General features: G+C 35.8%; 3 protein-coding genes and 1 non-coding gene across 5 annotated transcripts in view; 3 read left to right on the top strand and 1 right to left on the bottom strand.

The window, feature by feature from the left end:
- Positions 1 to 13,721, top strand: part of LOC104099679 (uncharacterized) — a 29,251-nt gene extending 15,530 nt beyond the window's left edge. Inside the window, exons 7-11 of one of the 2 annotated variants that reach the window (XM_070185418.1) lie at positions 12,524 to 12,623; positions 12,722 to 12,781; positions 12,860 to 12,946; positions 13,120 to 13,248; positions 13,419 to 13,721. In XM_070185418.1, the coding sequence (XP_070041519.1) occupies positions 12,524 to 12,623; positions 12,722 to 12,781; positions 12,860 to 12,946; positions 13,120 to 13,248; positions 13,419 to 13,721 (679 nt within the window). The remainder of the gene's footprint in view (positions 1 to 12,523; positions 12,624 to 12,721; positions 12,782 to 12,859; positions 12,947 to 13,119; positions 13,249 to 13,418) is intronic. The other variant, XM_070185422.1, reaches the window with a different exon arrangement.
- Positions 3,831 to 11,941, top strand: LOC104099682 (uncharacterized). The gene is made up of 4 exons (XM_070192695.1): positions 3,831 to 3,849; positions 3,978 to 4,063; positions 11,130 to 11,528; positions 11,673 to 11,941. Exons 1-4 carry the CDS (start codon positions 3,831 to 3,833, stop codon positions 11,886 to 11,888), a joined length of 720 nt encoding a protein of 239 aa, XP_070048796.1. The 3' UTR covers positions 11,889 to 11,941.
- Positions 13,722 to 16,517: 2,796 nt separating the features above from the next.
- On the top strand, positions 16,518 to 20,154 carry LOC104099680 (plastid division protein PDV2). The gene is made up of 2 exons (XM_009606745.4): positions 16,518 to 16,985; positions 19,321 to 20,154. Exons 1-2 carry the CDS (start codon positions 16,767 to 16,769, stop codon positions 19,999 to 20,001), a joined length of 900 nt encoding a protein of 299 aa, XP_009605040.1. The 5' UTR covers positions 16,518 to 16,766; the 3' UTR covers positions 20,002 to 20,154.
- On the bottom strand, positions 18,787 to 18,914 carry LOC117277586 (U6atac minor spliceosomal RNA). Its single transcript, XR_004507893.1, has one exon. It is a non-coding gene; the product is annotated as a U6atac minor spliceosomal RNA (small nuclear RNA).
- Positions 20,155 to 26,205: the final 6,051 nt, after the last annotated feature.

Raw genomic sequence — 26,205 nt, 5'->3', positions numbered from 1 at the left:
CTGTGATCGAGGGATATAGTGATGCAAATTGGATCACTGGATCATCTGAAGTTAAATCCATGAGTGGATATGTTTTCACAATTGGGGGTGGAGCAGTGTCTTGGAAATCATCCAAACAAACGTGTATCGCCCGTTCTACAATGGAATCTGAATTCATAGCTTTAGATAAGGCCGGTGAAGAAGCTGAATGGCTCCGGAATTTCTTGGAAGATATTCCATTTTGGCCCAAACCTTTGGCACCTATTTGTATACATTGTGATAGTCAAGCGGCAATAGGCAAGGCAGAGAGCGTTATGTATAACGGAAAATCTCGTCATATACGATGGAGACACAATACCGTTAGACAACTACTCTCTAGTGGTGTTATCACAATTGACTACATAAAGTCAAGAGATAACGTGTCGGATCCACTTATAAAAGGCCTATCTAGAGAGGCAGTTGAAAGATCATCAAAGGGAATGGGGTTAAGGTCTAGGACAAGTCATCATGACGGTAACTCTACCTAGCAGACTGGAGATCCCACGAGCTAGGTTCAAAGAGATCAAACAAAGTTATGAATGACGGTTCAACATTGTCAAATAACTCAACCCATTCTCGTGATGAAGACAATGTTCAGAAATCGAGGTAAAGCATTATGGCTTTTTGATGAGTCAACAAAGTTTAAAGGTTTTTTAATGATTTGCTAAGTCTGGCAGGATATGACCAGATAATGTATCTATAGGATTACACGTTTAGAAATCACCTATGTGAGTGTGAAGTGTAAGCCGCTTCAAAGGGAATGAAAGTAAAGGCCCATTCTCTAAGCACTCATGAAACCAGGCGGTGTTCATGGCTGAAACGAACACAACCATGAGAACCATAGATGGTTAAGGATTGATTGTGTGACTTATGTTGTCTAGGTATACAACAAAGTTCGACGGTTCAAAGATATCAAATCTACCGATTGACCGAGTATATCCGATATAAGTTCACTACGGAAACTTCAAAGAAAAACCTACTTATCCAGATACAATTAATTCTTGTATGTAAAACACACACGCGTCCGTGCATTCCTTTATTTTATGGCCATTCCCCATTCATGTGGGGGATTGTTGGAATTTTAAGCTTGTGTAGCTTAAAAGGAGTGAATGAGAAATAGAGGGAAAATGAAATATTTGAGTTTCCCTTGGCAAAGGGACATTGTCCCATATCGGAGGAAGAAAAGGCTTTTGATGGGTATATATATAATTGCTCTTCTTCTAGCTCTTAAAGAGTTAAGAAAAAGGCAAGCCTCGCGCCGTCGTCGTCGTCGCTCGTTCGGCTCGGATTCGGATTCGGATTTGGTCAAAAATCGATTGATTGATTAATCTTTTTGGATTAGAAATCACCTATGTGAGTGTGAAGTGTAAGCCGCTTCAAGGAGAATGAAAGTAAAGGCCCATTCTCTAAGCACTCATGAAACCAGGCGGTGTTCATGGCTGAAACGAACACAACCGTGAGAACCATAGATGGTTAAGGATTGATTGTGTGACTTATGTTGTCTAGGTATACAACAAAGCTCGACGGTTCAAAGATATCAAATCTATCGATTGACCGAGTATATCCGATATAAGTTCACTACGGAAAGTTCAAAGAAAAACCTACTTATCCAGATGCAATTAATTCTTGTATGTAAAACACACACGCGTCCGTGCATTCCTTTATTTTATAGCCATTCCCCATTCATGTGGGAGATTGTTGGGATTTTAAGCTTGTGTAGCTTAAAAAGAGTGAATGAGAAATAGAGAAAAAATAAAATATTTGAGTTTCCCTTGGTAAAGGGACATTGTCCCATATCGGAGGAAGAAAAGGCTTTTGATGGGTATATATATAATTGCTCTTCTTCTAACTCTTAAAGAGTTAAGAAAAAGGCAAGCCTCGCGCCGTCGTCGTCGTCGCTCGCTCGGTTCGGCTTCGGCTTCGGCTTCGGTCAAAGATCGATTGATTGATTAATCTTTTTGGACAAAATTTCTTTCAAACAATCCGCGACCCGGTTCGGTCAGGCCCGTTTTTTTTCTCGGATTATTTTAAATATATTTTTCTCGCAATATTTCAAACAACCATTTTCCAACAGCCATGGCTGTTTCTGAAAGGTTGCAAACCTTTTCAGAAACACGTTTTGGTACCAACACTCCGGTGAGTTAAATCGTTCTATCCTGGGAGGATATATTCCAGCACCTCGGGTACTTGAGGGGAATAATTTTCCTAAGGACATATTGTGTATTCAGTGGGCTCGATTTATTCCTATATTGTTTTTGTTTTTCAGAATCTATTTCGTTAAACAAGTATTACTAACTTTTTATTTTTTTTTCTTTTTTTCAAAAAGTTTTATTATTTATTACAGCAATACAGAAATATAACAATAAAGACCACTACTATGCGACCATTAAAAGGTGATTAAGAATTTTCTTCATTTTTATGACTCGAATCCGAGACGGATGAATGTTATCTATCCGACCACACCACTCTATGATGTCTGTACAGCGAGTGATATACTGCTAAACTTGTCTCGTACGTCAATTTTTAAAGTCGGTTCTTTCCTGCACATATAATACGTTTTACAATTTGTCCTCTTTCTTCTTTTGTCATTCGGTAATTGGACAAATGCATTAAAAAATCTTGGTGCATCTCGAGGGTATAAAACGTGACTTTCCTGAAATAAAAAGGTTACCAGCTAATTTACTTCTTTTAGTGCAACAAAAAGTTCTCTCAAAAGAAAAAACTAGCCCGCAGTATTGTTTTCCAAGTGACTAGTCAAAGACTCACCGCCGAGTAATATGGCGGGATGGATATGATCTTTTCATTCCTAGCCGGAGACCTCGAGTTTGGACCATAAAAATTAAAAAACTTACCAATGTAGATTAGGGAGCATTTTCCTCTTTGATAGGTCCTATATGATGGGGATTAGGGAGCGCTTCCCTCTTTGATTGGTCTTATATGGTGTGAATCTTGATTAATCGAATCAATATATACGAGATAGTAAAGTTGTTGCCATGTGATCAGGACGTCAGTGGTTCGAGCCGTAGAAATAGCCTCTTGCAAATGTAGGGTAAGACCGTGTACAATAGACCCTTGTGGTCCGGCCCTTCCCACAAATCTCGCGCATAGCAAAAGTTTAGTGTATCGGACTGACCATAGTATATACGAGATGGTTAAAATAAATACCGGTCAAATGCTCAAAATAAGCCACACCTTTAAAAACCTATAAGTGAATGAGTGCATCATAGTTTGGAGTGAAAAGTCTGAAAGCCACAACACATTAGCGTTGATTAGGAAAATATCAGATTGAACCAATTATTTTCTGCTTTGATACTAGATATTTGATTCATTATTTTAGGAAACTTGCAATTTGGTGTGAGTAGTCTCAATCATTTAGGCATTCTTGTTGTTACTGCTCCACTAATTAATGTTTCTTGGATTTGTCATAACCCGGTCTTCTTTTGCTTCTGTTTGGGCAGTTGTCAACTTTTGTTGGGCTTGGATCTAACGTAGCTGCAATTAATGCTATTTCAGTAAAATTTCCAAATGTGGGGTCTTTTTGCAATTTTCACTTTTAAAGTAAATTTGCATGGCTCTTCTTCAAAAGCTGCTGTTGTCTTGAGTTATATCAACTAAAAGTAAAGCCATCACTTTCGATAGCTACTCTTATTCTGCTTCCATTTAATAGCATAAGTGCTTCTTTGCTATTTTCAGTAAAAATCCTCTGCTATCCTCGTGTCATATTAAAATTTGGAGCAATAAATAATCCAATCCAAATTAGCACTAAACGACTAAAACATTCTATTTTTCACATTGACAAAAGCAGTTAGACAATGGAGGAAGAAAAGCTTAGTGCATTCTGCAAATCTTCATACCATCTTGACTTGGTGAGATTTTTATTTACTGCTTAACCTTTTTTTTCCTAAGCAGAGTCCTGATTTTACTCCTTCCCTTGCTATAAAATTTTCATTATGTAATAGTACACTATGCTACAGAACTATACAGAAGAGAAGAAAGACAATTACCTGGCGGCAGACAACATGATTCTTCTAATGAAGAAGTTGATGTAAGAAACTTGTTTATGGATTTTCTTTTCTTCTTTTTGAACTTGTAAAAGTTTACCTGAATGTTTTTAAGGTGATCATTTGAGGAAGAAATGTTAGAGGTTTTTTTTTTATTTAAGATGAAATAGTTTTAAAATGAGGGTGAATGGGAAATGGAGGAAAAATGAAATTTTTGAGTAAAATTTTAAGTTTTCCCTCTTGACAATGAGACATTGTCCCATATTGGAAGAGGAAAAGATTTTTGGTGGGTATATATATAATTGCTCTTCTTGTAGCTCTTAAAGAGTTAAGAAGAAAGCAAGCCTCGCGCCGTCGTCGTCGTTGTTCGCTCGGCTCGGCTTCGGAGAGGGTGGAGGGTCGTTCATCTTCAAAACTGACTGCTATAAATATGTGCAGCAGCTGTTGAAGAAAGATACGTTGAAGAAAGATACACAACACAAAAACTGAAAACGCTCAACTTTGGCTATACATTGCACTCCTTCCTCTCAGCATTTCCATACGATTTTCTGAGTTTCTACTTCTTTGTTCTGCATTGTTTTAACTTCAAACAAAGCAACTGTAAGTTTGATTTGTTACCGAATTTTGTATTCGCTGAAACACTGGGGTTTGAAGTACCGCTACACCAGTGTGTGATTCGTTCTATCCTGGGGGAAATAATCCATAACCTTGGGTACTAGGAGGGGATTAAATTCCTTAAGGAAACACTGTGAATTCAGTGGGCTCGAATTAATTACTGTTTCATTACGATAACTTATATTTCCCAGAATTATTATTTACAAATACAGCAATATTGGCGGGACTAACAATCTTAAGGAATTTAAATATTTATTTCTGTATTTGTGTTATTCTTATTATTCTGTAAACTAAAACCTTTGTGGTTTTGTGTACTCCCATTTTGGAGAGTAAAGCCTTCGTGGCGTTTTGCTGGAGATTAAAATCTACGTGATTTTTACTCCAGTTTGAAAACGTGTATTAAACGTTTGTTTGTGTTATTCTTTTACAGAAAAAAATAACGACTGAAAGCGAAAACCAAGTTGTTCCAACGGTGACTGCCAACGCATCGACAAGCCGAACACCGGAGTTGGCACCGGCAGAAAAACCCGAAAATTTTTTCGGGATTAATTTCAAGCGCTGGCAGCAGAAGATGTTCTTCTACTTAACTACGTTATGTCTACAGAAGTTCATCAAGGAAGATGTTCCTGATCTGCCAGATAAAACTCAAGAGAATGAACGCTTTATCGTGATTGAAGCGTGGAAGCATTCTGATTTTTTATGTAAGAATTATATTCTTAGCGGACTGGATGATAATCTGTATAATGTATACAGTGGCGTGGAGACGTCAAAAGAATTGTGGAATGCGCTTGAAAAGAAATATAAAACTGAAGATGCCCGGATGAAGAAATTCGTTTCCGCAAAATTTTTGGACTACAAAATGGTAGATAGCAAGTCTGTTATTACCCAAGTTTAGGAATTACAAGTGATTATTCATGATTTACTTGCTGAAGGTCTTGTCATCAATGAAGCATTCCAAGTAGCAGCAATGATTGAGAAGTTGCCTCCGTTGTGGAAGGACTTCAAAAATTATTTAAAACACAAACGAAAGAAAATGTCCCTTGAAGATCTCATTGTTCGGTTGAGAATCGAAGAGGACAATAAAGCTGCTAAAAGGAGAGGCCGTGGAAATTCAACAATAATGGGAGCAAATATTGTTGAAGATAACAAAAAGAGGAAGGAGGCTTCTGGTACGAAATACAACCCAAGCAAAAAGTGGTTCAGTGAAAACTGCTACAACTGTGAAAAAATCGGACACAAATCTACGGAGTGTCGTGCTCCGAAGAAAGACAAGAAAGGGGGTCAAGCAAACATGGTAGTAAAGCATGATGATGTTGATAACTTGTGTGCCATGCTTTCTGAATGTAACTTGGTAGAAAATCCTAAACTGTGGTGGTTTGATTCTGGAGCCACTCGCCATGTTTGTGCAGTTAGAGAAGCTTTTGCTACTTATGCTCCTGCTGGACCCGGAGAGACAGTTTATATGGAAAATGCTTCAACAGCAAAAGTTGAAGGATATGGGAAGATATTTCTGAAAATGACTTCTGGCAAGGTCATGACTTTGAACAATGTCCTTCATATTCCCGAAATGAGAAAGGATTTAGTCTCTACTGGACTTCTTGTTAAGCACGGTTCTAAGTGCGTTTTTGTGTCCAACAAGGTTGTCATAAGTAAGAATGAAATATTTGTAGGAAAATGTTACCTCACTGAGGGCCTTTTCAATCTAAATGTAATGGTTGTGGAAAACAATAATAATATTTCAGCTTCTTCTTACTTACTTGAGTCAAATGATTTATGGCATGTACGTTTGGGTCATGTCAATTATAAAACCTTGCGGAAAATGATTAACTTGGAAGTACTGCCTAAGTTTGAATGCGAAAAATCAAAATGTCAAACATGTGTGGAATCTAAGTATGTTAAACATCCTTATAAGTCAGTTGAAAGGAATTCAAATCCTTTAGACTTAATTCACACAGATATTTGTGACATGAAGTCAATACCATCTCGCGGTGGAAAGAAGTATTTCATAACTTTTATTGACGATGGTACTCGATATTGCTATGTTTACTTACTGAATAGTAAAGATGAAGCAATAGACGCATTCAGGCAATACAAAAATGAAGTTGAAACGCAACTTAACAAGAAAGTAAAAATGATAAGAAGTGATAGGGGTGGTGAATATGAATCTCCTTTTGAAGAAATATGTTTAGAATATGGAATTATTCATCAAACAACAGCCCCTTACACGCCCCAATCTAATGGGATTGCGGAAAGAAAGAATCGCACATTAAAGGAGATGATGAACACGTTGTCGATAAGTTCTGGTTTGCCATACAACTTGTGGGGGGAAGCCATTCTTACGGCTAATCGAATATTAAATCGAGTGCCCCATAGTAAAACACAATCCATTCCATATGAAAAATGGAAAGTAAGGAAGCCCAACTTGAATTATTTTAAAGTGTGAGGGTGTTTGGCAAAAATGCAAGTTCCTAAACCCAAAAGAGTAAAGATAGGACCGAAAACCGTTGATTGTGTTTTCATAGGATATGCGACAAATAGTAAAGCATATCGATTTCTGGTTCATAAATTAGAAAATCCCGACATTCATAATAATACGGTTATAGAATCAGATAATGCTGAGTTCTTTGAAAATATATATCCGTATAAAAAGGAATGTGAGTCGTTTGGTGAAGGATCTAAATGACCTCGGGAAGAAACAAAAGAAAGTACATGTAATCAGGAGGATCCAAGACGTAGTAAACGTCAAAGAACGTCTACTTCATTTGGACCAGATTTTGTGACTTTCTTATTGGAGAATGAGCCTCAAACATTTAAAGAAGCTATGACTTCTTCGGAATCATTGTTTTGGAAAGAGGCAGTCAATAGTGAAATAGAATCCATATTGAACAACCATACATGGGAATTGGTTGATCTTCCTCCTGGAAATAAACCTTTGGGTTCTAAATGGATTTTTAAGAGAAAAATCAAAGATGATGGCACTATTGATAAATTCAAGGCAAGACTCGTAGTCAAAGGGTATAGACAACGAGAAGGTCTAGACTACTTTGATACATACTCTCCAGTTACAAGAATTACGTCCATACGGATGTTAGTAACATTAGCTGCAGTGTATGGTCTTGAAATTCATCAAATGGATGTTAAGACGGCCTTCTTAAATGGAGAGTTGGAGGAAGAAATTTACATGGAACAACCTGAAGGGTTTGTGGTTCCAGGTAAAGAAAAGAAAGTATGTAGACTTGTTAAGTCTCTTTACGGACTAAAACAAGCACCCAAACAATGGCATGCGAAATTTGACCAAACAATATTGTCAAATGGTTTTAAGATAAATGAACGTGATAAATGTGTGTACATTAAAAATGTTCCAAATTACATAGTCATTGTTTGCCTATATGTGGATGATATGCTGATAATGAGTAATGACATTGCCAACATAAATGCTACTAAGCGTATGCTCAATAGCAAGTTTGATATGAAAGACTTGGGAGTTGCTGATTTAATTCTGGGAATTAAGATCCATAAGACTCCTCAAGGTCTGGCATTGTCACAATCTCATTATATTAAGACAGTACTTGAAAAATTCAAGCACTTGGGCTTTAAAGTTGCAAAGACTCCAATTGACGTGAATCTTGCATTAGCAAAGAATAAAGGCCAAAGCATATCACAATTGGATTATGCTCGTGTGTTGGGATGCTTAATGTATATCATGAATTGTACACGACCAGATATAGCTTGTGCTATAAGTAAACTGAGTCGATATACGAGCAATCCAGGCCAATCTCATTGGATGGCAATGAAACGAGTTTTGGGATATTTAGAACATACCCAGAACTTTGACTTGCACTACAGTAAATTCCCTGCGGTGATTGAGGGATACTGTGATGCAAATTGGATCACCGGTTCAACTGATTCTAAGTCCACGAGTGGATATGTATTCACTATTGGTGGAGGAGCGGTATCTTGGAAGTCGTCCAAACAAACATGTATTGCCCGCTCTACAATGGAGGCTGAATTCATAGCCTTAGATAAAGCCGGTGAAGAAGTTGAATGGCTCCGGAATTTCTTGGAAGACATTCCATTTTGGCCCAAACCGTTGGCACCAATATGCATACATTGTGATAGTCAAGCGGAAATTGGAAGGGCTGGGAGCATTATGTATAACGATAAATCTCGTCATATACGACGAACCGTTAGGCAATTACTCTCTAGAGGAATTATCACGATTGACTATGTAAAGTCAAGTGATAATGTGTCGGATCCACTTACAAAAGGCCTAACTAGAGAGGTAGTTGAGAAATCATCAAGGGGAATGGGGCTATGGTCGAGAACAAGTCATTGTGGCGGTAACTCTACCTAGAAGACTGGAGATCCTAAGATCTAGGTTCAAGGAGATCAAACAAAGTCATTAATGACGGTTCAACATTGTCAAATAAAATTTTAGTCCGTTCTCGTGATGAGACAATGTTCAGTACCAAGAATAAAGCATTAAGGCTTTTTAATAATTTTTAAATTTGATACGGGATATATCAAATAGTGTATCTACAGAATGACACGTTTAGGAATCACCTATGTAAGTGTGAAGTGTTAGCCGCTTCAAGGAGAACTTTGTAAGGCAAGTTCTCTACGCACTTATGAAACCAGGCGGTATTCATGGCTGAAACGAACACAACAATGAGAGCCAAAGACGGTTAAGGATCGGTTGTGTGACTTATGGTTGTCTAGGTATACACCAAAGTTCGACGGTTCAAAGATATCAAATCTACCGATTGACCGAGTATATCCGACATAAGTTCACTACGGAAAGTTCAAAGGAAAACCTACTTATCCAGATGCGATTAATCCTTGCTTGCAAATCACACAGTTTTTTCATGCATACTTCCGTGATATAGCCATTCCCCATTCATGTGGGGGATTGTTGAGGTTTTTTTTTATTTAAGATGAAATAGTCTTAAAATGAGAGTGAATGGGAAATGGAGGGAAAAATGAAAATTTTGAGTAAAATTTTAAGTTTCCTCCTCTTGACAATGGGACATTGTCCCATATTGGAAGAGGAAAAGATTTTTGGTGGGTATATATATAATTGCTCTTCTTGTAGCTCTTAAAGAGTTAAGAAGAAAGCAAACCTCGCGCCGTCGTCGTCGTCGCTCGCTCGGCTCGGCTTCGGCTTCGGATTTTTGGATTTGGATTTGGATTTGGTCAAATGATCGATTGATTGATTAATTTTTTGGACCGAATTTATTTGTTAATAGTAAATATTAACGTAAGATTATCCGCATTTGTAACAGATATGTTCCAATCCGTGTATTGACCACCACCTGCAATAGCAGCCGCCTAATGCTCTTCCCACTATGGCCAAGTGCTTGCTCCACAAGCTAGTGCATGCTCCACAATGGAGGGTGGAGGGTCGTTCATCTTCAAAGCTGACTGCTATAAACATGTGCAGCAACTGTTGAAGAAAGACACACAACACAAAAACTGAAAACGCTCAACTTTGGCTATATATTGCACTCCTTCCTCTCAGCATTTCCATACGATTTTCTGAGTTTCTACTCCTTTGTTCTGCATTGTTTTAACTTCAAACAAAGCAACTGTAAATGTGATTTGTTACCGAACTTTGTGTTCGCTGAAACACTGGGGTTTGAAGTACCGCTACACCAGTGTGTGATTCGTTCTATCCTGGGAGGAAATAATCCATAACCTTGGGTACTAGGAGGGGATTAAATTCCTTAAGGAAACACTGTGAATTCAGTGGGCTCGAATTAATTACTGTTTCATTACGATAACTTATATTTTCCAGAATTATTATTTACAAATACAGCAATATTGGCGGGACTAACAAGAAAATAAGTACTACAAGTAATATTTCTTTGGGGTATGTTTATTATGACTTTCCAACCGAGAGAAGAATTAACCCAAATAGCCGCACACCTAATCTTTTAAATAAATAATAGCTGACGGATATATAATATATGTATAACTGTGTATAATAAATGCATACTGGCTAGAAAGTAAACATTGAATCTGACCGTCTATTTGTGTAGCAATTCCTTTCCGAAAATGACTTATTTTCTAGAAAAATATTTCTGGACAATACTTTTTGGAAATAAGCAGTTACTCCGTAGAGATTGATAATGGTATTAGCAAAACGTGTGAGGGTTTTGATGAAAATTTTGAGTGACAAATATTGATAATAACATCTAAGTATTAGTTAAAGAAGTATGTATGAAGTTAAGAGTTAAACAATTATGCAGTAAAACGACTTCCGCCCAAAAGTGAAGGAAGTTATTTTCCTTCTTTGGTGAAAATATTTTCACTGGGAAATATTTCTGACAAATGACTTTCTGATTCATGACTTTCTTGTTTAAGGAAAAGAAAATATTTGTAAGTCTGAGAACTGAACTAGACTGTTAAGGGGAATTGAAATGCTATCTGAATTGTTCTGTCTTTAATTAATCAAGCTTTTGTTTAGTAACTTTTCTTGCTTTTTCCTATTTTCAGCCTGCTCATGAAGATCTGATTAGAAAAATTTCTCTTCTAGAGCTGGATATTATGTGTTTGGAGAAGCATCTCCTTTCAATGTATCGAAAAACATTTGGCAAGTGCTTAGAATCACTGTCGAAAACTAATTCAACTCCCAATGAAAGGAGACTTTCAGAACTCAAAGAGCAAAATGGCAAGTCAAAGGAAAATCAAATGACTAATACTAGTCCTATTTTACCACCTTTGAGTAATCCAATCAAAGAATGTGATGACACAAAAAAACTAGTTGATTCTACCATTTTGAGATGCCATTCTTCCCTATCACATGCTGCTTTTTCCTTCAGAGCTTCACCTTCAATTGCAGCTCTTGCTGAGGCTGTAGACTCATATCATTCCTTGCCTTTATCAATGCTGGAGGTAAGTAATGATATAGAAAAACAACCATCTCATTAATTTTTGCAACAATCTCTTGTAACTACTGCGCAGAATACATGAACTAAGTTTTGTTAATATGCATTGTAGAGTAACTAATAATTGAAAATCTTATCATGTTGCAACCAGCACGCTCAGCTGTCAACTTCTAATAGGAGTCTCGCGGAGCATTTTGTTACCAGTTGTTTTAATAATTATCATGGCTCGCCAAGCCAGCTTTCAGAAGAAATGATCAAGTGCATTTCAGCCATATATTGTCAGTTTGCTGATCCGCCTTTCTTTGGCTATGATTTAAGTTTGTCTCCCATCTCAGTCTCATCATCGTTTCCCTCAAGCTCAGGGTGATATCCAGGGACAGCAATGCAGAGAAAATTCATTTTCTGGTTCTCAGGTGCAAGGGCTGTGTCGAGATAGCCAGAGCTTAAATGGTGTAGAGCACATGCTAAAGCAATTTATAACTCAACTTGTAGTTTGTATAATACCTCTTCACATATAAGCCATCAAAATTTTAAGGCTGAATATATACTAAGATACCTAAAGTTTCCACGATTACCTCAAGCTCGTGTTTGCTTGTAAGTTTTCGTAAGTGGAGCATTGACTTTGATACCATGTGTAGGTTTGTGGATAGTAGCTCCAGCTGATACCACTTACTAAACTCTTCATAGGTACATTTAGATTAACATTATGATGGACCACACCCAAGTAAAATAATAGACGAGATGACATTTATTAAAAAACATTAACATTATGTTGGACGAAAGCATTTGGAAGGAAGGGTAGAAGAGGCGAGTCATTGTACTGATTTTGAGTTTCCCTTTCCTTTTGCTTTCCGTTCTAAAGAAACAAAGCCTAAGTGCATCTACATGACTACATATGGAATTTTAATGTTGATAGCTTTTATAAAATGTGGTCTACATCAATAAGTTTGCGGAGTTGTACAACTTTTGCAATTCTGAATAGTCTTGAACTTTCCAATGCAGGTATCTAGTCTCAAAGTTGGAAGAAGTTGACCCTAGGAAAATGAGACATGGAGAGAAACTATCTTTTTGGATTAATGTCCACAATGCACTAGTGATGCATGTAATATTTCTATAGCTAAGAGTTAAGAAATTTTACTGTAAATTCCTGCTTTATATTAAAATGTAAAAAATTATGAACCAGCATTATATATGTTGCAGGCATTTTTGGTTCATGGGATTCCAAGAAGTAATCTTAAGAGAACATCTCTACTTCTTAAGGTAAGAAGATTCTGTTTGATATACCTGGAAAATAGTTGCACAGTAAGTGGTACTTAGAATAAAATTTTCATGTTTCAGGCAGCTTACAACATTGGAGGGAATACAGTAAGTGTAAACAGGATTCAGAATTCTATACTACGATGCCAGTTGCCTCGTCCTGGTCAGGTAAATTCAGTTCTTAATTCTGTAATAGTAAGTTAAAGTCACAAAACTATTTTCTGTAACAGTCAAGTCATCTGTATTCCCTCTTTGGTTTCATATGTATTATTTAGATAATTAATTTGTTAGACTTTGTGTCTCGTTTGAATGGGGCTTATTGGAGCTAATTTTGCCTGTAGTGGCTTCAATCTTTGTTCTTTACTAAACAAAGATTTAAAGCTGGAGATGCACGAAAGGGATATGCAATAGAGCATCCAGATCCTCGCCTACGCTTTGCTCTCTGCTCAGGAAACCATTCTGATAATGTGGTATGCACTGACAAAAACATTACTTAGTATCTTATTACCTTTTCGTTCAGCCAAACTGCCCTTTTCCTTTACTGCCTAAAGCTAATGGTATCTTCATCGATAAGAATATAACTGTTTTCTTGATTTTATACCTATATGTTTTGACTTGTTATTCCATTATATGTGTGTAGCTTCGTCTGTACACATCGAAGAGAGTGTTCGAAGAACTAGAAGTGGCTAAAGACGAGTACCTTCAGGCAAACATAAGGGTACACAAAGAACAAAAACTAGTCCTTCCAAAGAATGTGGAATCTTATATTAAAGAGATAAATTTGTGCCCATCTGGTTTATTCGAAACAATAGAGCAAGCATTACCTTCTTATTTGAGGAAGAAAATTCAACAGCCCGAGCAACGAAAGTTGTGGAAGAAAATTGATTGGATTCCTCACAACTTCACATTCCGCTACCTTGTTTCAAGTGAATTGGTTGAGTGAGTCTCACAGTCTCATTCCACTCTAAAGACTTCACTGTCAAATGTCAATGGTTTTGAATGTCAGATGAATCACAATCAAACCTGTTGAATAGCAGTTTTGAGAATAAAGTAGCTTAAAAGCATGAATATATTAGAAGGTTTTTTCAGATTGAGAAGTGGTTCAATTTATTGAACTTTCTTGAGCTGGTTGTCTAGTGAAGTGCCATAATTGTCATTCCTTATGATTGTATCCTCATTTTCCCAAGTGAGTTTGTAATAATTTGGATGGTCTAAACTTCATCTATTCTCTTTTTTTTTTTCTTCCCCTTTTTGTTAGAGTTTCTTTGGTTATAGTAGCTCTAAATAGATCAATGGTATGCAAAAAGACAAAAGGTACTATAAAGCAAGTGGTATTATAAATTATGAAGACCATTTCTGGTTACTTTTTTTTTGCTTGTTTAGACCAAGGATGTAAGCTTTATTTCGGAGTTACATGAATGAGGCCCAAGCAGTGAACAGAAGATGTGGAAACCACAACCCCACAAGTCACTTTAAGTAGTTGAATCGTATTCAGTTACAAGACTAAGAAATGTGCAATCTGAAAACAAGTACTAACAAGTTTGTACAAACTAAGCGAAATTTGGACACCTCTCTCAGCTAGAAAAATCTAACAAGCATCACCAATGCATAGTAGAGATTAATCTAAAAAGCTAGCTTCTCTTCATGTCTCATGATTTCCCTTGGATCAACTTATTGTTCAACTTTGAGACGAGATGCCTGCATTGGCAAGCTGAAGGCTGACCAACGATTAACAAAAAAGGATACACTAAAGCCCAAAATTTGGTTTTGTACTCGAAAGTATTTAACTTCAATGTTCCCTTACTCTTAAATAGATAATTTGTCACGATTCGTGCAATGGAGTCTTAAATCCCATTTTTTTTAGTTCAAAATCATATATCAGTAAGGTATAAGTCACAATAGTATGTTTTTAAAACTTGACTATGCAAACTACAAACTGAAGTTATATTAGGAAGAGTACTTGCACTTCAACTATTATAATAAACTATTTTTAAACTTTTAATTCAACCTAGAAAGATTGAAAGATTAATTATCTATACTACTTACAACCTACACTATGCTTGATACATTCCAATATACTGCTATTATTATAGTGAGAAATCATATGTAAAATTGACAGCAAATGTATCCCTTGTAGTGGTGGCAACAACCTTCCTTGACTAGGATAATGATATGAATTGCATGGTGATGGGATTCTAGCAAAGAGACATGAGACGCGATGCATAACATCTCTAATTTATGAAAATATAATAGGTAGGTGGTTATTTTGTGTTATTAATATAAATGTCCTCCCTTGGCAGCAGGCGATGGTAACAGTAAGCTTCAGCTTGGTGGGTAAGTGTGTCGGCAACTCAGTCCTAACCAGAAGTCTCTCCATCCACACTAAAAAAATTCCCACCCAAAAGTATGGAATAAGGAAAGTAAGCACCCTCTCCATCCACACTAACAAAATCCCCACCCAAAAGTATGGAAAGTGTCATAAGGAAAGTAAGCACCCCCTGATGGAGAAGTATTTTTTCATGTAGAGCGAAGATTGTCATGTATATATTTGAGCTATGCCACAACAACAACTGGTGTATCCCGTATTTTAGACAATGCTGACAGCGTCTCATATACAGAATACGCATAATAGGCATAGATGAGCCATGCAAGTATGGAGAAGAATAACTTGCCCTATCAAAAGCACTATAGAAAAGTCGAAAAGAGGGGAGATATTGAGCCGTCGAAAAGAGAGGAGATATAGAGCCTCCCACACGAAGAGAAATACAGTCAGTGGTTATCAAAGCCAAATTTTAATAAGAGACCTTAAACTTTTTTTAAATAAATACTTATATTATATATGTATAACACTTAATCAAAACGTTAGTATCACTTTTCTGTTTTTTCTTACTTGTTGTTAATAATATTGTATTCTTACCAGACATGTATTTAACTTCACAAGAACTGTTACTAATATTTATCTATATCGATAAGAGTTAATTTAAGTCAATAAGATGGTACCCACGTATTAATAATACATTACTTTGGATCTTATTGTAAAAAAAAAAATTTACTAATATGAAGAATTGAGTAGTTTAATTCAAAGTTCTAAAATATTTATATTGAAATAAATTACCAAATTTGAAAATGAGACCTACTATATTCTTAACGAAACCATACAAGAAAATAATGAATTTTTTTATATTAATAGTTTTTAGATATTGATTGTAATTTTTTGACGGAGGTGGAAGCTTCAAAGAACCAAAGGTTAATTTTAATTGGAAAAATTGATTTTAAAAAAAAAAATTGGAAATAAGATTTAATGCATTTCTAGTTCTAGAAAATAGTGGAATTTCGTATGAACTAAAAAGACTTGTGAAATGGTATTTAGAATTTTCCTAATATGACTATAAAAGGCAGAGATAATTACTTGGAAATAGGATTTAATTATTTTTTTTAAATTATTATGACAAGTATAAACTCGAAAATAGAAGTGCAGTCCGGTGTACTAACGGAGTTCGAGGAAGGGCCGGACCATAAATGTCTATGACTTACATTTTTACAAGGGACTGTTTACACGACTTGAACCTGTAATTTCCTGGTCACATGATAATAATTTTACCGGCTAAGGTTGCCCTCCCTTCATTTAAATTCAAAGAAAGACGGGAAATGAGAAATAAAAATAACAACAAGGAGAGTGATCCCGGACCACAAAAATAATTTCACAAAATAAAATAATTATAGGAGATTTTTCAATATCAGGTAAACGATAAAACAGACAAATGAATAATTTGTTTTGTTTTACTTTGTTGGGAGGAGGTTTCGGGGTTTATAGGAAAAAGAATTCCTAAAGTCATCTCTTTAGGCTTTAAGAAAGCACCACAATCACTTGTATTTCACATTTTGGCACTTTCTTGGCACTTGTTTGTCTCTATTACAGAAACCCCTTTTTTACAAAAATTCAAGATTTTCATTTTTCAGAAGCCAAAGTTGAAATCTTTAGGTTAATATGGATGAAGACAGAATAGGGTTAGTACTGGCTAGAATCTCTGAGCTGAGAGTAGAGATTACAAACTGCATTCACAAAGCATCCAAGAAATTAGATGAAGAAGAAGTGGAATCTGCAAATGGAACAAGCCTTGAGGCTGAGGATGATGAAGCAGTGGATTGTTTGTTGAAGATTAAGGATGCTCTTGAATCACTTGAAGCCCAAGTGTCTTCTCTGCAGGTCTCTTTCTGTTCATCGTTTTTATTTTTATTTTTAAGCTTTTAAATGTGCATGTATGGGATGAAATCTGCCTAATTGGAGCTGAATAATTTAAAGGATTCGTATAGTCGACTCCAATTAGTTTGAGATTGACGTGTTGTATTTATTTTGTTCTCTTCATATGCTACAGAATTTTGCAAAATTTCCCTTTTTCTTCAGTTGATAGGCAAAGCGGCGGCCAAATTAGGGTTCAACCTTAATGAATAGTTGCTAGACGCTTCATTGCATTCTCTACTCCATTTTTTTAACCTTACTCCAGATTTCTTAGTGGGGTTTCTATAATCTGGTTTGTCTATTGTGCTATGAGCAATATTTGCTATGAAAGGGGAAAGGGAACTTGCGAACAATGAACTGAAGGTCAATTACATAAACATGTGCTTGTGGTAGAAAAACCTTTTTTGAAACTATTATCTTTCTTATAGATAGAAAGATTATGGTCTTCTCATCTCTATTTGAAACTAAAGATCTTGAGATGTAGAAGTAAGATATTGGGAAAACAAATTTTCCGCAACTCACGAACCCCTTAAAATCTAACTTGCTTGAACGACCTTTCCCTAAAATTGTTGACTTTTGAAGCCTGATTCCACAAACAATGTAAATGCTGGTTTCTAGCTGTATCTTTGTAGGTGAAGTAGATACCTGATTTCAGCGGCATTCGTTATAAATGAGACTAAAACACTGTTTTAACAAGAGATATGGAAATCTCAGTCTGTGAAACCCCATACTTCATCCCCTGTTTTGCCATAGACTTGAAAATTGATAGGGTGTTTTGAATAGTTTTGAATCCTTAACTACTTAATGAGGGTTCCAGCTATAATATTTATAAATAAACTGGGTATATCTGTTCTTTTGCAGTCTAGTTTCTGATATTTCTCATTAGAAATTTGTTCCTTTCAGTTATTCTTAAAGAATGCTATCCAATATTAATAAAGCATGCCCCAGCCTTAGATAGTTGTTTTTCTATTTCTTTTGAGCTGTAACACTTTCACTTTGGTAATAAAAGTCTTCATTAACCAAAAATAGAAGGTAAATTCGGAAGTAATGTGTCTACAAATTAGCGCTTAAATCAGATAGGAATTCCTAGGATCTGCTTGCTGATTGTCTGTTGCAGTTGATGCTCTGTATAGTCAACTGGAAAGTTATTTCACCATGTTGTGAGGGGAATTACATATTATTTCCAGAGTAGGAGTGACATAGTCTAAATGTGTCATCACCGGCTCTCATCAAAGAATTTGAAGTTTGTATGAAAAAATTTCATGTGAATTTCAGATAATTGTTTATGCTTATTTTATCACTTGGTTGTTGCATGTTGGCCTTGGGGCTGTAGCATGCGCCTGAGTTGGTTGTATTGTTCTGCAGAGGGAAAACCTTGTCTCGTACTATCTCTAAAATCTTTTGATCCAATGATTGCCATGGTCGATCCTGATCCAATGATTGCAGTGCCATTTATAAGCTATAGAGCTACCACGAAAACAAGTATTATCTTTTGTGAGGAGGCTAGTAGTACTTTTTAGTCAATTTTAGTCTCTCTTTATTAGTAAGGCTTTGTATTTCTCAGTTGCACGTATTTTGATTTTTTTATTTCATGAGAAGTCAGAAGTGCCAGTGGTAATTACAAGTGAAATCTGATCCGTCGATTTTAGGAGAGCTTATTGTCCTGTTAAAGATATTCTTTTGCATTTAGTAAATGACTAGTGTCTCCCGTTTCATGTAATTAGATTGGATTGGTGGCAATTTTGGAGGAAGGATTTATCCTTGGTTAATAAATAGATTGTTTCACTTATGTTAAAAGAAGTATCTGATCAAAAGTATGGTAACTGTAAAGCTCAAACGTTTTTCCGTCCCTGCCGTGTGGGGGAGAAGCCAAGCATCTCTTCTTTGTATGAGCACCTATCTGTTGAAAACTCTTTATATAGTTTACTTTATTCGAAGTATCTATCGAAAGATTTTTATAATTCAAAGCGTGAAACTATGCTTTGTCCGAGGTTGGTAGTTACATGTGTAAATATTCTTCTTCCTATTTGTTGTTTCAAACACGACGTTATCCAATGTCCCAAAGTGGCAGTATTTTCTGATTGCCTCAGAGATTGGATCGCATGTGCCTCTTCCAACAGTATTTCTGAATAACATATTAGAACTTCTTGTCCTAGTTGCCTGAGATTATTCACTGCATCCTCCAAAGCTGTTATTATCTTCTCTCTGTAAAGTCTTGTTTTTACACGACTTTTTTGTGTATTTGAATTATTTCATGTTGGTAAAGGCTATACCTTATCGCCTTCAAATTAAAAATGTCCAGGCACTACAAGAGCAACAATGGTATGAAAAAGAAGCAGCGCTGTCTGAGATAGGTTATAGTCAAGAAAAGCTGCTCCAGACACTGAAAGGCTACAAAGGCAAGGACTTCCAAGTCATACACGAGGCGATTGCTTTTGTTTCTGAAACAGTAGGAGACAACAACGATCTTCTACTTCCTCCGTACCCAAGCAGACCATCTCGTGCCATGGTGTCAGACAAAGGTTATGGCGCACACTTGCCATCTGCACGAAAGTTCACTCAAAATGGGGTAACTGGTAGCCACAACCACTACTCCAGGAAAGATCTCGATGAAGCTAACCAAGAAAGATCCGAGTCTAAAAGCCCATTAAAAATGGTTAAGTTCTTCATTAGTGCAGCAGCCAAGACAGCACTTACAGTTGTTGGTGTAATCTCTGTCTTGAGTTTGGCTGGATTTGAGCCTCAGCTAAAGAAACGGGATAATCAGCTCAAGGTGTCGACCTTGTTTCAACAGCTTGCAAGCAAGGAGGCGACAGTGGTTGTTGAATGCCCTCCAGGAAAAGTCCCAGTGGTTGTTGAATGCCCTCCAGGAAAAGTCCCAGTGGTTGAAAATGGGGAAACTCGGTGCGTCGTGAAAGAGAGAGTTGAGATCCCATTTGAATCAGTTGTGGCAACTCCAGATGTAAATTATGGTTGTGGATGAAAATGTTAAGTCATTTTCAGCGTTTGTGTAAATCCCACTGAGTTTTCGACTCTATTTGAACTTTGCTGAAAGTCTTGTGGCCTGACATTGTTTGTCTTAGCTAGGGAAAGTTCAATCTGAAAATAAAATCTCATACTCAATTGTACCCTGTAACTTCCTCTTTTCATATGCTGAAGAATTCCCACCACAGGACACAGCTCCTAATCAAGAACCATGACGCTCATCTGGATCAAAATGGAAGAAAAAAGGTCATCCATATGTGGTTATAAATGTCCGTTGGATACCTATACAATATTTAGTGTAGCCCCAAAAATTTGTTTGCATATTGTTGGATTACCATTATTAGTATGCGATTAGGTACAACATCTTGCTACTTGCCAGTTTTTCAGTTTCTTGCTATTCATATTCTCAATGAAAAAGTAATGCAAGGTAAACATTAATTTGGGAGGAAATGTAAAACATTACGAGAGAAATTCATTTATATCTCATCGGCCAAACATATATCATCCGGTAGTCACAAATTAACCCATACAAGTCATACTCTAAAAACAATAACAATTGCTAGCAACTGAAAAAACCTAAAAGTGGTACCACCGAGGAAAATCGGATTCTTCAAGCCGAATAACTCTATTTTGCTCTTCGTCGGTGAACTTCTCTGGCAAATCTCGAGTTCCCAATCACATTTTTACATCTCTCATTTTTGAGAGGAGGGATAGCAGTCGCCTCCCATCCCCATCTTCCTTACTATCTCTCTTCTTCTCTCTCACGCTAGCAACCCATGGTTGTTACCACTGTCAACAGAATAGCCAGATGTATTTTGATTTCCGGTGTATCATAGTTACTTCTTTCATATGTATTTTGATTTACCTTCAAGATCTTAAAAAAAGAGAAAAGAAAGGGAAAACGATTCTCCCACAGGAGGTCGGCCGGAAGTTGCCCCGGTGTCCTCGCCGTTGAAGAAGCAACTCCGCCAACCACGACTCTCATGACCTTGTCTTCTTTCTCTGATTTTTTCTTATAGTTTCTGTGAATATGAAGTTAATATTTTGAAGATCTTTGGCTGAAAATTTAAAACTCCGGCAATCTTGTTACCATTTTCGGCGACTGTGAGGCCATGGACGCCGGTGGCTGGTCTCTAAGATGAGAGGAGATAACTATGCATAAAGTTGAAATATATACAAAATAGACTATTACTGTACAAAAACTATACAATTTATATACAATGGAGTGTCACTATACAAAATATATATAAAAATAGAATGTCATTATATAAATAATATACTAAATAGACTGTCACTATACAAAATATATACAAAATAGACTGTTACTAAACAAAAATATACTAAATAGACTGACACTATACAATTTATATACAATAGACTGTCACTATACAAAATATATACAAAATAGATTGTTACTATACAAGAAATATACAAAATAGGCCGTCACTATATAAAAAATATACAAAATAGACATTTCGGGCTACTAGATGCAATATGGTTGGGCTGAAGGGCAATTTCGGACCCGTTTGACTATAGATTTTGCCAAAATAAATTTGGATTTTATTTGGCAAACACTTGTTTGGCCATAGATTTTGCCTACATTTTGGCAAAATCTCAAATCCCAAAACCAGCCCAATAGCTGATTTTGGGCCAAAATATCACTATTATATTTTTTTAAAAATTGCCCCAAACTTTTGTATTTTATAAAAGAGCCCATCATTTATTATTTTGTAACAATGTTGCTTCGTCTTCTCGGTCATCTGATAGTGTATCATGTAATTCATTATAAAAATGATAATTTTGTATCAAATTTATTTATGTTTAGTACCATGGATTGCGATAATATAATGAATGTTATTGATAATGGTACTGTTGGGTATTTGTGATAGTTTTAGAACTTGTGGGTATAAGTCATGTTTCATGTTTTTCCAAAATAGTTTTGGGAAATATGTTTTGAAAACTGATGTCCAAACACATTTTCATCTTCAAACCAAACTTCACCCTAATCAGATTTTTCAGAACAAATTTGGGAATCTATGGCCAAACGCTAGCTTCGTGTCAATAGAAAAATATGGTCTATTAAAATTTTGAGGGGCAATAGAGGGTAATTTTCCCAAACATTACTCCCTCCGGTTCATTTTAATTGATATTTTAGATGTTTTCACATATATTAAGGAATTTACCTTTTAGCATTAATTAATAATAAAATTAACCATATTAACCTTAATTTGTAATCGGAAATATAATAAATACTCCTTATCTTTTTACTCCAAAGGCAACTTTAAAAAAAAAAATTAACTGAAAAAATCAAATATTGTGAATCACAAAAAAAAAGAACAAAAAATCAATTTAGAACCAATACCGTGCAAAGCTCAAACTCACATATGAGTTAAGTTGTGATAATAAACTGACATTGCTTGCACAAAATTCCATGAACGTTGATATGAAGAATGTATGGGTCGAGGCCTAAAAATCAACTTGTTGCTGCTATCTAGTCCAAGATCCAAAAATAGCAGAAAAGATCACAATATTCATATAGTCGATTCCAAATTATTTTGGATTGAGATATAATTATTATTGTTTGATTGTTCGATTAACGAAATGAGACTAACTGGAGAGCTGCTTCCCAAATGCTTGCACATAGATATTGTGTAATGTATATACTAGCTAGTAGAACACTTATCCCATAGTATTTAATTTCCTTTAGCACTTTTCTAAAATGGAAATTATTGAGGTATGTATAGACAGATTATTTATTCTTTTTTAAATCACTCCTACTCGCGAGCGATGTTATGTTGCAATATTTAAGATAATTGTTGAGCTTTCATTTTAGCGATAATAAATGGCAACAGCTGTGAGCTAAGGTTTTGTGTGTACCTTGAGAGATCTGTCGTAGATTTGCCAACTAGGTCATTACTATAATGTCGCACGCTTGGATTGCTTGGCTAGAGTTCTATTTATTATCCAAAATAGTCATTTAATAAACAACTTCATGTTTAATAATTAAATAAAGGGGCAGAATTCTAGCACATTCATGTTTTGGCTCACCTGAAATTAATTGACTTTTAAGTAACAGAGCAACTTCCTCCAGACAAAGCACATGCCATCTACCCAAGTAATGAGTTGGAATTAGAGTGGTTGATTTATTAGTTTGATTCCAATTTCTCTCCATTTTACTCTACAAAATCAAGATATCATAATTTTCTTCCCAGTTGCATTTGTTGGGCCCTTTTTGTTGGCAATTGGAAATATTATAGAGTATTATATTATATCAATACTTGAACTATAAGAAGGTGCCACCAAAACTTAAGGGTAAGTTCTACAGAGCGATAGTCGGACCAACGATGTTGTATGGGGCTGAGTGTTCGCCAGTCAAGATCGCTCATGTCCAGAAGATGAAGGTAGCAGAGATGAGGATGTTGAGATGGATGTGCGGGCACACAAGGTTAGATAAGATCAGAAATGAGGTTATTCGCGACAAGATGGGTGTGGTCCCTATTAAGGGCAAGATGCGGGAAGCGCGGCTTAGGTGGTTTGGTCATGTGAGGAGGAGGAACACATACTTCCCGGTGAGGAGGTCATGTGAGAGGTTGACATTAGAGGGACTATAGAGAGGTAGAGGTAGGCCAAAGAAGAGGTGAGGAGAGGTGATTAGGCAAGACATGGCATAACTTCAGCTGACTGAGGACATGACCCTTGATAGGAAGATATAAAGGTCGAGGATTGAGGTAGTAGAGTAGGTAGTCTAGAGTATTCATAACAGTAGTATTGGTACGCAGTCTCGCTTTTTGTTGGTAGTAGGTTTTTATGACTAACCATTGTTTTCTTTCATTGTTGATCACCTTACTATCTGTTGTTTTTATTCTGTTTTTATATGATTTCTTGGTACTGTCCCTTCTTGTCTGTCTATATTTTCATTAATGTGGTGCTTATACTTTCCTATACTTTCCTAAGCCGAGAGTCTATTGGAAACAGTCTCTCTATCCTCACAGGGTAGGGGTAAGATTTGCGTACACACTACCCTCTTCAGACCCCAAGGTATGAGATATTACTGGGTATGTTGTTGTTGTTGAACTATATAGTTCTGGTTTTCGTTATTTGCAGTCCAGTGGAAATATTTCCAATTTGTATATTGTTTTAAACTTTAAACTTGGTATATTGTATCTCCAACAGTAGTATTGCGCCACTAAATAACCTCTGTTGAAATTTCAGGTAGTCGTTTTCTAAAGGGCAAAATACACAATTGGTTGGTCGATCGAAACTAATTGTATTCATTAATCAAAAAAATACTAAAATATACTAAAATATGTACATTATATGCATAACACATATATGCAAAAATTATATATTTTTTCGGTCATTATTTTTGGGAGTGGTTAAAAAATATTCAGTTCTATTTTCTAAATGCAGAATTATATAGCTTTCAACAGTGATATTAATGTGCTACCAAAGAAGACTAGGTTCAACTCCCATTCGAGTTCAATGGCCTACACGAGGCAGTGAGACCCTCAATGATCGTGACAATTTAAATTAGAGAAATTGAAGAAGACCGTAAATTAAAATTTATAAACTCAAGAGAATATTCCTGGTCAAAAAGATTAAAGTCCCAGTCTAAGTCATTAGCTTACTACAAAGTCAACAATTCAAACAAATCGATTTCATATAAATGAAAAGACGTTAAAGTCTTGCATTAAAATCATCGTATCATACAATAGTAGTAATATTTGGACATCTGAAAATGTCATTTACAGATTGGAAATGGCCCTATACTCGGTTTCACTTGTGAAAGTTTAACAAGCTAGGTTGCCATATTAAACTTCCATTTCCAAATTTTCCCGTTATTATTTAATTTTCATATTATAATTTCAATTTAACATGTTCGCAAGCCAAATGACCTCTAAGATTTGGAGAAATGAAAACTTCCACCTTAAAGCAGACTTCGTTTTCTTTTAAATTCTGGGATTTTCCGATGCAATTTTGAAAGCTTTCTTGAAAGTAACGGAATTGTATTAAATCCAAAATCACCATGCATTATCTGTTACTACATACACATAAATATATAAAAGAACGAAGACGTTTGAAGTACAAGAGACAAATATTTTAATCTTTGTTCTCAATTTAGATTAATCGCTATTTCTTAATCTTCTAAAAGTTAAATTGACATTTTTTAATATTAAATAAGAATAAATAGAAAATTACAACTTTTGTGGTTAAAAAATATTTAAAACGAGATATTAAAAGATGTGGTTAAAAGAAAAACTATTTGACTCTTCAAATAATAATGTGTCACGTAAAATAGACAGAGTGGAGTAACAAAGATAGAACATCAATTAGAATTGCTAAAGAGAATCCCAAGCGTCCATTCAATTTCAACTTAAACAGATCTACGTTCTAGTTAGCAGTCCATTATTTAAGCCGCATATTGCAAAATACAAAATCCGAAAATTATCAAATAAGGATTCCATTTCCTCAATTTACATTTCACATAACCTTTTCAATGTCACTAGTTACTTTAATTTTCCAACTTCTTTACTCCATTTTCTATCATATGTCAGGAAATTTTCTGGTAGGGCATGACCAACTTGATAATGTATTGTCTTCATTCCACTACTTTAGCCATTCACTAAAAGAATCTCGCAAAGCACGGACTACCTGTGGTGTCGCTGGCGGGGCGGATCTAGGATTTATAATATGGGTGCGTGCACCACTAGAGAAAGTAGGAAAAATAAGTATTAAGTGGGAATTGATCATTGCTCCTCTAGGTAAGTAATTCAATGTTCAACCAAGTACATCATTTAACCTCTTTGGATCATGGGTGCTAGCAGATAATATTAGATCAATTCTAAAAATATGTACATAAAATACATAGTTTGACAGAGAGACCATGGGTTCACATGCCTCATATATTGGGCTATAAATCCGCCCATGGCTGGCGGAGCTTCATGATATGAAGGAGTTCAGTATAATCTCCTTGGTCGAAAATTAGACAGTACAAATACATTGAAAACAACTTTATATATATATAAATTTAATTGAATTTCCTTATAAGAAAAACCTCTAGCTAGTACTGTAGTGGCAAAGGCAATTCAAACACTGCTTTAGGTCGCATGTTCAAATCCTTAACGTGACAATCGTGCATTTTCTTGAATCCTCTCGTTAGAATTCTTGACTCCGGCACTGTAATGGACGGACGACAATAGTC

This window comes from Nicotiana tomentosiformis, chromosome 1 (assembly GCF_000390325.3).
Source record: "Nicotiana tomentosiformis chromosome 1, ASM39032v3, whole genome shotgun sequence".
Taxonomy (NCBI): domain Eukaryota; kingdom Viridiplantae; phylum Streptophyta; class Magnoliopsida; order Solanales; family Solanaceae; genus Nicotiana; species Nicotiana tomentosiformis.
Note: the sequence above shows the minus strand (reverse complement) of the source record. Positions and strands in the feature narration are given on the sequence as shown.

What these genes read in the sequence shown, in the direction of transcription:
- LOC104099682 (XM_070192695.1), top strand. An exon ending in CTTCTAATGAAGAAGTTGAT is followed by an intron (nt 4,064 to 11,129) that starts GTAAGAAACTTG and finishes TCCTATTTTCAG; the next exon opens with CCTGCTCATGAAGATCTGAT. An exon ending in TGCCTTTATCAATGCTGGAG is followed by an intron (nt 11,529 to 11,672) that starts GTAAGTAATGAT and finishes TGTTGCAACCAG; the next exon opens with CACGCTCAGCTGTCAACTTC.
- LOC104099680 (XM_009606745.4), top strand. Translation starts at nt 16,767, where the DNA reads ATGGATGAAGACAGAATAGGGTTAGTACTGGCTAGAATCTCTGAGCTG. An exon ending in CCCAAGTGTCTTCTCTGCAG is followed by an intron (nt 16,986 to 19,320) that starts GTCTCTTTCTGT and finishes AAAAATGTCCAG; the next exon opens with GCACTACAAGAGCAACAATG.